General features: G+C 43.8%; 1 protein-coding gene and 1 long non-coding RNA gene across 2 annotated transcripts in view; one reads left to right on the top strand and one right to left on the bottom strand.

The window, feature by feature from the left end:
• Window positions 1-12,552, top strand: part of npepps (aminopeptidase puromycin sensitive) — a 176,966-nt gene extending 164,414 nt beyond the window's left edge. Inside the window, exons 22-23 of the mRNA XM_052038902.1 lie at window positions 2,704-2,751; window positions 11,413-12,552. Coding sequence (XP_051894862.1) covers window positions 2,704-2,751; window positions 11,413-11,565 — 201 coding nt within the window. The 3' untranslated portion in view covers window positions 11,566-12,552. The remainder of the gene's footprint in view (window positions 1-2,703; window positions 2,752-11,412) is intronic.
• The window catches only part of LOC127583126 (uncharacterized), a 38,172-nt gene that overhangs the window by 4,468 nt on the left and 20,273 nt on the right, over window positions 1-13,431 (bottom strand). The gene's annotated exons all lie outside the window — the stretch shown is intronic.

Below are 13,431 nucleotides of genomic sequence, written 5' to 3'. Positions count from 1 at the left end.
GGCACAGCCCACGGACCTTGGGGACTGTATCGCCGGTTCTGGGGGGGGGTTGTGTGGCGACTCACCGTTTAGTCGGGCGAACCGGCTCGGCAGTCGGGTCGCGCGGCATCGTAGCGACGAGGCCCAAGATGGCGGCGGGCCTCGTCTTTCCGAGCGACGGGGAGAACCCGCGCGCGGGAAAGTCTTGATGACGTAGTACTTACGTCATTGCCGGTTGTTTTGGGCGGGAACATTCTCCCTTAAAGGGCCCGTGCAAGGTGGGAAAATAAACCAGTTCTTGTTTGGCAATCCTCCGACTAGTGTCTTGTTTTATTCCACGGTAGCAACCGCTACACCCCTCATAATTTTGTATAGCTCTGTAAGATCTCCCATCATTCTCCTGCTCTCCAGGGAATAATGTCCTAACCTATTCAACCTTTCCCTGTAACTCGGCAACATCCTTAAATTTTCTCTGTATTCTTCCAAGTTTATTATATCTTGCTTGTAGGTAGGTGACTAGAACGGCACAATACTCCAAATCGAGTTTCACCAACATCTTGTACAACTTCAACATAACATCCCAACTCCTGATACTCAATGCCCTGATTTATGAAGGCCAAAGTACCAAAAGCTTTTAATGACCCTATCTACCTGTGATGCCACTTTCAAGGAACTATGGATCTGTATGCCCAGGTCCCTTTGTTCTACCGCAACATAGAACACTACAGCACAGGAAACAGGCCATTTGACCCTTCTAGTCTGTGCCAAAACTTTATTCCGCTAGCCCCACTTACCTGCACCCAGTCCATACCCCTCCAGACCTCTCCCGTCCATGTATCCATCCAATTTATTCTTAAAACTTAAGAGTGAGCCCGCATTTACTACATCAGATGGCAGCCCGTTCCACACTCCCACCACTCTCTGAATGAAGAAGTTCCCCCTAATGTTCCCCCTAAACCTTTCCCCTTTTCACCCTAAAGCCATGTCCTCTCGTACTTATCTCTCCTAATCTAGGTGGAAAGAGCCTACTCGCATTATCTCTATGCCCCTCATAATTTTGTAAACCTCTATCAAATCTCCCCTCATTCTTCTACGCTCCAAGGAATAAAGACCTAACCTGTTCAATCTTTCCCTGTAACTCAACTCCTGAAGACCCAGCAACATTCTAGTAAATCTCCTCGGCACTCTTTCAATCTTACTGATATCCTTCCTATAGCTAGGTGACCAGAACTGCACACAGTACTCCAAATTTGACCTCACCAATGACTTGTACAACCTCATCATAACATCCCAACTCCTATACTTAATACTTTGATTTGTGAATGCCAGGATGCCAAAAGCCTTCTTTACAACCCTGTCTACCCATGACGCCACTTTCAGGGAATTATGTATCTGAACTCCCAGATCAGATATTTAGAGAGGTTAATGGATAGGAAAGGTTTAGTGGATATAGGCCAAACACAAGCAAATGGGACTAGCTCAGTTTAGCAACTTGGTTGGCATGGATGAGTTGGGTCAAAGGACCTGTTTCTGTGCTGTATAACTGTCTGACTCTATTGTGGTGGCACTCTATTACAGTACCAAATACTCAACAAATCAGAAAATCAAAAAGCAGTAGGCTTGCATTTCCATGTGTTTCTCTATACTAAGTGTGCTGAGGTATAGAATCTTTATAATTGTCTAAAGTTTGAACCAGCCCTAAGTGGTAGAGGCCACATAAAAGGGAGAAGGCTAAGGGGGGTTTTGTAAATGTAGACAAAAAGTATTGATTTTGATGTGTTGGGAAGCCAGTGGAGGTTGACGAGGGCAGAGGACAGTCATCACTCCCAGAAGTTGCAGCAAGTCAGGAAGATGACTTGATTTCAGCCTCAATATACACAAGGATGGGTTGTAAATGGGACCATGGCAACACCACAAAATCCTGTGGGCAGATATTTTAAAAACTCGTGTAGTATTAATGTGTTTGGCAGCTCTGAAATTTGCATATGTTGAACAAGTAGTCAGTATAATGTAGCAGTGGAGTTGGTGGGAGATCATGACGAGGTAAACCTGGGTGTGATCGGCTCACAAGTGGAAGCTAACTTACAGAGAGTGCATCATCGGTGGGTCACACAAAGAACATGAATAAGGCAGAGTCCTGGGAAAGGTAGGTGGTACCTGGGAAATTTAAGAAGTTCTGTTAATGGAAAAAATATCTAGCATCTCTTATTGAACTTGTGCACCCAATGGATTATAAGAAAATCCAACTGGCTGGCTAATGTCCTTTATGGAAGGAAATCTATGATCCTTCATCTAGGCTAGTCTTTATGTAACTATGGGCATACAGCAGTGAGGTTGACCTTTCCCTGCCCCTTGACATGGCCCAGCAAGCCTCTTAATTAAATGGTAATGAAGATGTGGGCATGGTGAAAAGGTAAGATTAAACAGGTAAGAAAACTCCTACAACTGGATAGGAAAATAAATTTCAAATCACATCACAAAAGCATCAGAATGAATAGATACTGAATCAAAAGGAGAGATTGGGAGGTCTTACAAAAGCTGCGTCAAAATTGTTAGGTTTTAAGAATGGTATGAAATGTTCCAGAACTGAAGGTTTATTATGACGGATTTAGCATTGGCTGAAATAGGCTTGGGCTGTTTCTGAACTGTGTACTGAATAGTATTTTGTGGACAGGAAGATGTTACAGTTCCCTTACTAATTACTCTTTTACCTTCTGCATTCAGCTAACGGTGGAAGGTTTTACCGGTGATAAGATGGCAGCTGACGTCAAGGTAAAATGGAATTCTCGATTATTTGCGTGCATTGTAAGGTCTTTTTTTGAGCTGTGAGGTTTGAGCTGTGAGTTTTAATAGATCCTCTCCTAAACTGGCTAACATTTGTCATTTGACTCCAAGTTGCTCATTGATCGCAACTTAACTGATGTAAATGGTCTTTTTTGGGCTGGGGAGGAGAAAGTGGAGAATTCAGGAGAGGAAATTGGCCCCACAGCCTTCTGAACCCTCTGCTTTCTAATTCAAAGCTAAAATACTGCAGATGCAGCACATCCAAAGTTAGGTGGACGTACGGGAGCCCATCTCTAGGGAAAAAAACCACCTGAGAGAAGGCAAGTGCTGATGAAAGTTTATTGACGTGAAACATTAACTCTTGTTTATTTTACTCTAAAGTACTGCCTGACCTGGATATTTCCAGTATTTTGTGTTATTTGAATCTTCTCTGTTAACGACTTCTTGGTCTGTTATTTCTATTGCTGAAAACTAAGAGATTTCCTGCAGTGATGGTATGGCTAATTTTGTAAATTGTGTAAATTAGCATAGGTTGACCTGCTAAAAGCACCAAGATTTACTGAGAGCTTTCTAAGAGGTCGTCAATTACGTGAGGGGGAGTCCTTGAGACTGTCAATATTTGCAGCTGGGAGAGCAGAAAGATGTTCTGGTGTTTGTGAGGAACACTTGTACATCTGTTGGTTTTTGCCTTGTGTCCAAGCTGCTTGTCGGTCTTTGCAGGGGATCTTCCATGTGCAAAACTAGGTTTATATTTTTAACAAAAAAGCCACAAACATTTACATATGATGCAAGACAATTTATGAGGATTGCCTCTCCGGTTAAAAGGGTATTGGTGCTATTTACTAACCAGAAGAGAGTACAGAGGATCAATTAGGTAAAGAAAGCCTAGCATCTAAAGCTTTTAAAACCTATGGTTGCTATGCCTTCATAACCCCATGCAGATTGCAATCCAGATTCATGTACTCTAGCCACTTGTGAAAAGGGGCTCGGAACGGCAGTGATTTCATTATCTCGCAAGAGAATTAATGGCCTCAACTAAAGGGAATTACTGAGCCTGCTAAGTGATTAATAGTTCCGTCAATTGCTTATTGATTTTTCTCCAGAGTTTCCCAGAGGCACTTTGCATAAGATATTTTACTATTGTAAATTGTTCATAAAAGGAAAATATTTAGTGCAAAATCTACTCGATTGCCTTAACAGCTGTGTTTTCTATGATTTGTAAGTGCCAAGTGCTGAGTTCTGTAGGTGTGTGAGAGTGACCTGATCACCACAGCCTGCAAGGTGAACCATCTCAACTTCATTATACCCATTTTTATAATTTACACAGTAGGTATGAGAGCAGTCCCTACTGGACTGGGAACTAACACTGACTGTCCCCACATGAGCATTCTTGCCGTTCCCCATCTCATACCTCATTGCCCTATGCATTTAGCCAGGCATGTTGCACATCAGAATGTAATTTCCCCTCCTACACCTTACCCTTTCACTGAACCTTTGACTGCAGAAGCAGAGCCATCATCCATTTTAGCTTCTCACTCAAAGATTTCACCTCTGCCTTTTTCATTCAACAATCTCTTCCTCAGCACCTTCACTCACCTCCTCCTCTTCCCACCCCCCCCCCCCCCGACTCCTCTCCTCCCCTGTGGAAGCACCTTCAGCAGACTGTCAGCTCAAAGTTCTAATCCCATGAGATTTTTTAAAAAGTGCTTTAAATTCTTCTAATAGGAAATTGAATAATTAACTTCACAGCATACTGTGAAATGTAGGATGAAATCAGACTTTTAGTCAATAGGGAAGCACTGATCAAACTGTATAGGGTAGAGGGGGAACCTCAAGGTTCTAGCTTTGAATCATTGTTCTCGGGTGTAGTCACTCTGAGTGCAGCGGTGGGGTGGCTAGTTTTAGTGGAATGGTAAACGAGTAAGATTTGGTTCTTTTAATTTAGGAGGGAAATCAAGAAAAAAAAAGAACAGGAGGTAGAAATAAGGGAGCCAAATTTTCCATTGAATTGTGTTGCTGTGTTAGGACCTCTTCAGTTGTTCAGCCACTCGAACATCTTGCAGGAACAAGTTTATCACAAAATACCCAAGTATTTACTTATGGCATTCAAAGAAATTCTTCTATGTAGAACTGCCCTCCTCAGAGCATCCTACATGAAATATTATTCATGTAGCCTAACTGAAAGCTCTCCCAGAGACTACATTCTTCCTGCCATGGGCAGTGTCATCATGGGCAGTCCACCATTGGCGGAGCAGTGATCTCCATTGGATCCGAAATGAAATAAAACCAAGGAAACTGCGACAATTGAGTCTTGTTCTTTATGGTACCAAGGATTTCTAATTTAAACAATATTTTCTCAGGAATGTGGATCTTGACCACAGAGGGATCTTGGGGTCTAAGTCCATAGATCCCTCAAAGTTGCCACGCAAGTTGATAGGGTGGTTAAGAAGGCATATGGTGTGCTGGCCTTCATTAGTCAGGGGGGTTGAATTCAAGAGCCGTGAGGTAATGTTGCAGCTCTACAAAACTCTGGTGAGACCACACTTGGAGTATTGTGTTCAGTTCTGGTCACCTCGTTATAGGAAGGATGTGGAAGCTTTAGAGAGGGTGCAGAGGAGATTTACCAGGATGCACCTGGATTAGAGAACATGTCTTATGAGGAAGGTTGAGTGAGCTAGGGCTTGTCTCTTTGGAGCGACGGAGGATGTGAAGTGACTTGAGAGAGGTGTATAAGATTGAGAGGGATAGATGGAGTGGACAGCCAGCACCTTTTCCCCAGGGCGGCAATGGCCAATACCAGAGGACATCTGATTAAGGTGACTGGAGGAAAATTTAGGGGAGATGTCAGAGGTAGGTTGTTTAACACAGAGAGTGGTGGGTTCCTGGAACGCACTGCCGGGGGTGGTGGTAGAGGCTGATACAATAGGAACATTTAAAAGATTCTTAGATAGGCAGATGGATGTAAGAAAAATGGAGGGTTATGGGCTGTGTAGGAGGGAAGGGTTAGATTGATCATGGGGTAGGTTTGTATAGGTCGGCACAACATCGTGAGCTGAAGGGCCTGTACTGCGCTGTACTGTTCTATGTTAACACACATTTATAAGGCATTTAGACAGATACTTAGATAGAAAAGACATAGTGGGATACAGGCCTAATGTAGCCAAATGAGGTTAGTGTAGATGGGCATTGTGGTTCACATGGACAAAGTGGGCCAAAAGGGCCCATTTCTGTGCTGTAGGATTCTATTTTTCTGCATTCTCGAGGGTTTTAAAGTTCTCTGTACTGGCTACAAAGATAAATGCAAGTAAATAAATTTGGGCAATGTCTATTTCCTTGTAGGTTTCAGCCCACAGTGCAAAAACAAATTGTAGTTCTCCACTTAAAAGATATGAGAATGGCAAGTGCAGATTTAATAATGCACATTTCTTGGGAGCATGGAGAGTAGAAGGTTTGACCAAACTTAACCCTGGACCAGACCGTGCTCATTGAAGGCTGTGGGTACAGAAGATTTTGTCTCCCAACACAGACTCTCCTTGCTTTAACAAAGCTCTTTGTTCAGACAGCTTGCAGTAACTCTCCAAGCTTTTGGCAAATCAGGACTAAACTTAAAATAAATTTGCACTTCACTAAAACTGAGAGTATGATCAAAAATTGCTTCAAAATTTCTCTGCCCTCTTTCCAAAATAGTCATAGGACCGTAGGGAGCCACTCGTCCCAGCGTGCAGGTGTGGGCTCTGAAAGAGTCGTCTTACTTAGTCCTACACTTGGGTCTCTCTCCTAGAAACCTGAAAACTAGCTTTCATCAGATTCATGCCCAATACACACCCTCTGTCTTGGGAAATTATTCCACTCAGTAATCAGCAGTGCTTTTTCTTATCATTAAATACCTAATGTATCAGGAATAAGGCTGATGAACTTAGAGCGTGGGTAAGTACATGGACCTATGACATGGTGGCCATTAGAGACTTGGCTGTCGCCAGGGCAGGAATGGCTGCTGGATATTCTGGAGTTTAAATGTTTCAAAAAGGGACAGGGGCGGAGGGAAAAGAGGTGGGGGGGGGTGGCTCTGCCGATCAGGGACAGCGTCACAGCTGTGGAAAGGGAGGATGTCCTAGAGGAATCGTCCACTGAGTCAGTGTGGGTGGAAGTCAGAAACAGAAAGGGAGCGATCACTCTATTGGGAGTATTCTACAGACCACGGCCCCCCACCCCCAATAGCAGCAGAGATGACAAGGAGCAGATCAGGAGGCAGAGTTTGGAGAGGTGCAAAAATAACACGGTTGTTGTCATGGGTGATGTCAACTTCCCTAATATTGATTGGTACCTCCTTAGTGTAAAGGGGACAGATGGGACAGAGTTTGTTCGGTGTGTCCAGGAAGGATTCCTGACACAGTATGTGGACAGGCCGACTAGAGGAGAGGCCGTACTGGACCTGATACTAGGCACTGAGCCTTATCAGGTTTCAGATCTCTTGGTGGGAGAGCATTTTGGAGATAGTGACCATAACTCCTTGACCTGTACCATAGCCTTGGAGAGGGATAGGAGCAGACGATATGGGAAAGTATTTAACTGGGGGAGGGGGAGTTATGATGCTATTAGGCAGTGACTTGGGAGTGTAAATTGGTAACAGATATTCTTGGGGAAGTGCACGGTGGAAATGTGGAGGTTGTTTAAGGAATACTTGCATAGGTCTCTGGGTAAGTAAGGATGGTGGAGTGAAGGAACCGTGGTTGACACGAGATGTAGAATATCTTGTCAAGAGGAAGAAAGAAGCTTACCTAAGGTTTAGAAAGCAGACAGGGCTCTGGGGAGATGCAAGGTAGCCAGGAGGGAGCTTAAGAATGGACAAGAGAGCTAGAAGGGGGCATGAGAAGTCCTTGGCAAGTAGGATCAAGGAAAACCCCAAGGTGTTCAACACGTATGTGAAGAATAGGAGGATGACTAGAGTGAGGGTAGGACCGATCAGGGGTAAAAGAGGAAACGTGCCTGGAGTCGGAAGAGGTAGGGGAGGTCCTTAATGAATACTTTGCTTCGGTATTCACTGGAGAGAGAGACCTTTGGCGTTTGTGAGGATGGTGTATGACAGACTGATATGCTGGAGCATGTCGATGTGAGGAAAGAGGATGTGCTGGAACTATTGAAAGACATTAGGATGGATAAGTCACCGGGGCTGGACAGGATATATCCAAGGTTATTACGGGAAGCTAGGGAAGAGATTGCTGTGCCTTTGGTGACGATCTATGCATCCTCACTGGCCACAGGAATAGTGCCGGATGATTGGAGGGTGGCAAATGTTGTTCCTTTGTTTAAGAAAGGGAGTAGGGATAACCCTAGGAATTACAGACCAGTGAGTCTTACTTCAGTGGTGGGCAAATTACTGGAGAAGATTCTTAGAGACAGGAATTATGGACATTTAGAGAAGCATAGGCTGATTAGGGACAGTCAGCATGGCTTTGTGAGGGCTCACGAGGCTGATTGAATTCTTTGAGGATGTGACAAAGCACATTGAAGGTAGAGCAGTGGATGTGGTGTACATGGATTTTAGTAAGGTGTTTGATAAGGTTCCTCATGGAAGGCTTATTCAGAAAGTCAGGAGGCATGGGTTCCAGGGAAACTTGGCTGTGTGGATTCAGAATTGGCTTGCCCATAGAAGACAGAGGGTGGTGGTAGATGGAGTGTATTCTGCCTGGAGGTTGGTGACCAGTGGTGTTCCGCGGGGATCTGTTCTGGGATCCCGGCTCTTTGTGATTTTTATAAATGACTTGGATGAGGATGTGGAAGGATGGGTTAGTAAGTTTGCTGATGATAAAAAGGTTGATGGTGTTGTGGATAGTGCAGAAGGTGCTGTAGCTTACCACAGGACATTGATAGGATGCAGAGCTGGGCGGAGAAGTGGCAGATGGAGTTTAACCTGGATAAGTATGAAGTGATACACTTCGGAAGATTGAATTTGAAGGCAAAATACAAGGTTAATGCAGGACTCTTAGTGTGGAGGAACAGAGGGATCTTGGGTCCAAGTCCATAGATCCCTCAAGGTTGCCACACAGGTCGATAAGGTTGTTAAGAAGGCGTATGGAGTGTTGGCCTTCATTAGTCGGGGTATTGAGTTCAAGAGCCGCGAGGTGATGTTGCAGCTCTATAGAACTCTGGTTAGACCACACTTGGAGTATTGTGTTCAGTTCTGGTCACCTCATTATAGAAAGGATGTGGAAGCTTGAGAGAGGGTGCAGAGGAGATTTACTAGGATGTTGCCTGGATTGGAGAGCATGTCTTATGAGGATAGGTTGAGCGAGCTAGGGCTTTTCTCTTTGGAGAGGAGGAGGATGAGAGGTGACTTGATGGAAGTGTTCAAGATGATAAGAGGCATCGATCAAGTGGACAGTTAGACTTTTTCCCAGGGTGACAATGGCTAACATGAGGGGACATAGTTTTAAGATGATTGGAGGGAGGTATAAGGGGGATGTCAGGGGTAAGTTTTTTTTTAACACAGTGGTGAGTGTGTGGAACGCACTGCTGGCAGAGGTGGTGGGGGCAGATACATTAGGGACATTTAAGAGACTCTTAGATAGACACATGAAAGATAGAGAAATGGGGGGCTATGTGGGAGGGAAGGGTTAGATAGGTCTTAGAGCAGGAAAAAATGTCGGCACAACATTGTGGGCCGAAGGGCCTGTACTGTGCTGTAGTGTTCTATGTAATGAATAAATTATTTCAATATCTAAGAGAAGCCAGCAACTGATCCATTTAATAAAGTTTGAGGTTGCATGATTAAATGATGTTAGACTGATGGTTCTGCCTCTTTCTGCTCATATCTGGGCTGTGTTTTCCACTGAAATACTGACTGCAGTGTTAACAGATGGTCATGAATATTGCAAATTAAGTGACAGGATATGTAAGTTCTTTATCATTGTATTTACTAGGATATATCTGATTTACATTAATGAATTTTAAAATTCAGTTCCACAAAGTTTAATTTAATAAAATAAATTTTGAAGGATAATGAATCGGACCTGATCCTCTTCACACTCAAACCAAAATTTGACTCCGCTGAATGGAGTCACACTCAACATTACCGTATACTGCCAAAGACAAGGTGGTGTTGTGTCATCTTCATGAGCCACTCCATTCTACGTGCCAGGATTTAAACTCGGATGTGGAAGGAACACCAAGTTAAGATGGTGTGCACAGGGAATGCACCTGCTGACCTCGTCCTTCTAGATGGAGGAGTGGGAGATGCGATGGAAAGTGTCTCGGCAACTTTCTGCAGCACACTGTAGCTACGGTGCCACTGGTGGGGAAAGTGGATTTTAAGGGTGAAGGATGTGCCAATTAAGCAGGTTGCTTTCTCCTGGATAACGTTAGAGCTGTACTCATCCAGACGGGTGAATTGATTTCCAACACACTTCTGGCTTGTGTCATAAAGATAGTGGGAATGCTTTGGGTCGTTGGAGTGGAGGTCAGCATGGTGAACCACTCGTCGCAGAATACACAGCCCCTCCTCCTCCTTGTGTAGCCGTGGTGTTTATGAATCGGCTATTTAACGTTCTGGTCAGTATTGCGGATTCAGGCACAGTTCTACCATTGTACTGCAGTGCTGCCGTGTTGGGGCAAAGTGATTTTGTGGGTGTGATGTATCAGGCTGTTACTTTGGCTAATTCGTAGGGCTGACTTTTCTGGGCCTCCTCTCATATCTAAATCTGGTGTCTGGGTCAGTGCTGGCTGCTCTGTCTGATTTGTTCTTACATTTCATCAGAATGGTTTTGGTGCAGCTGATGGAAGGTTGAGAGAAACAGGGTATTTCTCAACTTTGAGTCTGATTTCTCTCGCCTTAGCCGTGTCAAATGGTTTAGATGGTGATAGTGTGAAGTGAACACATTGCAATAACATTTGTAAAGTTGTAAATAAATCTGAGGTTCTGAAAAAAAAACTCATAACTAATCTGACACTAGGCAAGTTTCAGACTTAAAAGAATTTTTCTTAGTGCCAGTAAAATGATAAACCTTACCCCAGGAGCCTAACACAAAATCTAGACGGATGCTTCACTGAAAAGGTATTGCATTGAGAAGAGTCACTCCTTGAATCAGTTGTTAAATCGTATCAGGATCTGATGAATGGCAAGGATCCAGTGACATTATCTGAAGAGTGAGCAGTTTCTCCAGTGGTTCGAGGCAATATCCACATCCGCTTGTCCAACAAACAATCTGCTGGAGGAACTTGGTGAGTCAAGCAGCATCTGTGGGAGGAAAGGAACTGGAGCAGTCCCAGTGCAGGGTTTCAACCCGAAACTTCCTTTCCTCCTGCAGCTGCTGCTCGACCTGCTGAGTTCCTCCAGCAAATTGTTTCTTGCTTCAGATTCCATCATCTGCAGTCTCTTGTGTCTCCACTCTCACCCACTTTAATATCACTGAAAGCAGATGAGCTGCCTGTTGCTGTGCTGTGAGAACATGCAAGGCACTTGTTCTGGTGCCATAATGTTCCAGTAAGACATTGAATTTTTGAGATGCATTGTGTTTGATGTTTGAAGATCTGATGTTTAGGTTCACCAGTAATGCCTGTCACTTTCTGCACATTTTAAACACGAGTGTTGGTCTTTCCCCTGCCTCAATTACAGAGTTTGTGCTTCACCTGTCTCCATCACTTCATTTTCAGAGCTTTTTCGAGACTCACCCCGCTCCTGCAGCGGAACGAACCATCCAGCAGTCCTGTGAGAACATCCTGCTGAACGGAGCCTGGCTGAAGCGTGACGCAGAGGCCATCCAACAGTTCCTGCTGCAGCGCAAAGCGGCGCACCTCACGGTCTGAGTGGAGGACCCCCGAGCTGCCATCATCCCACTGCTTTGCCACAGGGAGGGGAGTTTGAAAGTATATTTCATGGCTAGAACCTGTTGCCTATTAACAGTGGTTGGAAATGAATGTAGTTTATACCTCATTTTTAAGAGAGAAAAATAAAGCTATTGGCACTTGAAATGAAATGTGTTATTGTGTGCGCAGACAGTGGCATGGTCTTATAATGTTGGATTGGTGACAACTTAGAACACTGAAGCAAGACTGCTGGTTAAATTGTGGTAATGTAATTACTTCCCTCCTCCCTGGCCAAGGCGAGTTAATTCTTATTTAATTATTTCTAGGCCTCAGTTTAACCGTTGATGTCCTTCGTAAAGAGGAAAAACATCTCAATAACAGCCACGTCGAATAAAAATAGGATATATAAATAAAAACATTGTATTAGGTGAGCTTTCATTTTAAAATAAAGTGGGTTAGGGACCATTATGAGAATAGGATGCATGAATTTGTGGTGTGTACACCCGGGCCATTCTGACTGTTAATTTGCAATTTAGCACAGAAATTGTTTTAAAAGAAATTATATAACTTTAATACTTGAACAAATTGATGTGAGTTAAAGCCCCTTAGCCTGGGAACACTGCTTAAGAGTAGCAACAAAAGCAAGTCCTGATTCTTGTGCTTACGTATAACCATTTTGAAAGCCTTAAAACTGGTACAAACTGGCGTGTAATGGGGAGGGTGGGAGGGATGTGGGAAACAACTTTGTAAATGGTAGAATTAACTTGCAAGTGAGAGAGCCGTGTTGTACTAACCCTGCAAAATACATAAAGCATTCGGAGGGATGGGCTGTACCTGATTTTAACAAAAATCTGATGTTTAACGTGGCTTTGGTTTGCTTGGAGAAGGTCATCAAACTAATTGTCAAACTGCTTCCCTGAAATATTCGTTGTGCTTTTTGTTTTAAGATACAGTTGGTGTTAATAAAAAAAATTGTCAAAGTGAAAAGTCTCTGGATTTTTCTGTATACGTGGAGCATCAGGTATGTGGCTGTTTGAGTGTCATCTGTGGTTTAGTTGGTAACTCACTGACCTCTGATTACGAAGATTGCAGGTTCAAGTGCCACCCTAGAGACTTGGGCAGTAATGTCTTGGCTGCTTTCCCCTGTGATCCTGAAGTTCTGCAGTGTTGGGAGAACCAGCTTTTGGATGACATGCTAAGCCAAAGGGCAGATGTAAGATTCACAGGATGTGCAGGTTGGTAGGTTAATTGGCCACTGTACATTGCCCCTCGTGAGTGGTAGAATCTGGGAGGGGTTAGAACATAGAACAATTACAGCACAATTCAGGCCCTTCGGCCCACAAAGCTGTGCCGAACATGTCCCTACCCTAGAAATTACTAGGCTTACCCATAGCCCTCTATTTTACTCTATTAGTTGATGAGAATTTGGGGTAAATTTTTTCTAAAATAAAGCGATTAGGATTAGTGTAAATGGGTGGTTGATGGTTGGCACAAACTCTGTGAGCTGAAGGGCCTGCTTCTAAGCTGCATGACTCAATGACGTGGTGGTTTACATTTGGGATAAAGGTGAGGTTATCCCTGACAATAGATCCAAAGCCCTACATCAGCTGTTAAGCAGGGCACCCTGGGTTTGTTGAAGATGCCAGACAGTTGCAAGGTGTGACGTTCAATTTCGGAGATTCAGGTGATAATAACAAAAAACAAAATTCTAACTGTTTTGGACTGAGTTCAGACTGGCTACTTCCCTGATGTGTGGAATGGGAGAGGGTAAATTGTGATTAAGAGAATGTTTAGGGCTCTAGGAACATGTACATCCCAGCTCTTTCAGCAGTGAGGAAACATTTTTCACAGATGTTTGGAAATTCT

The sequence above is a fragment of the Pristis pectinata genome, chromosome 25 (genome assembly GCF_009764475.1).
Source record: "Pristis pectinata isolate sPriPec2 chromosome 25, sPriPec2.1.pri, whole genome shotgun sequence".
Taxonomy (NCBI): domain Eukaryota; kingdom Metazoa; phylum Chordata; class Chondrichthyes; order Rhinopristiformes; family Pristidae; genus Pristis; species Pristis pectinata.
Note: the sequence above shows the minus strand (reverse complement) of the source record. Positions and strands in the feature narration are given on the sequence as shown.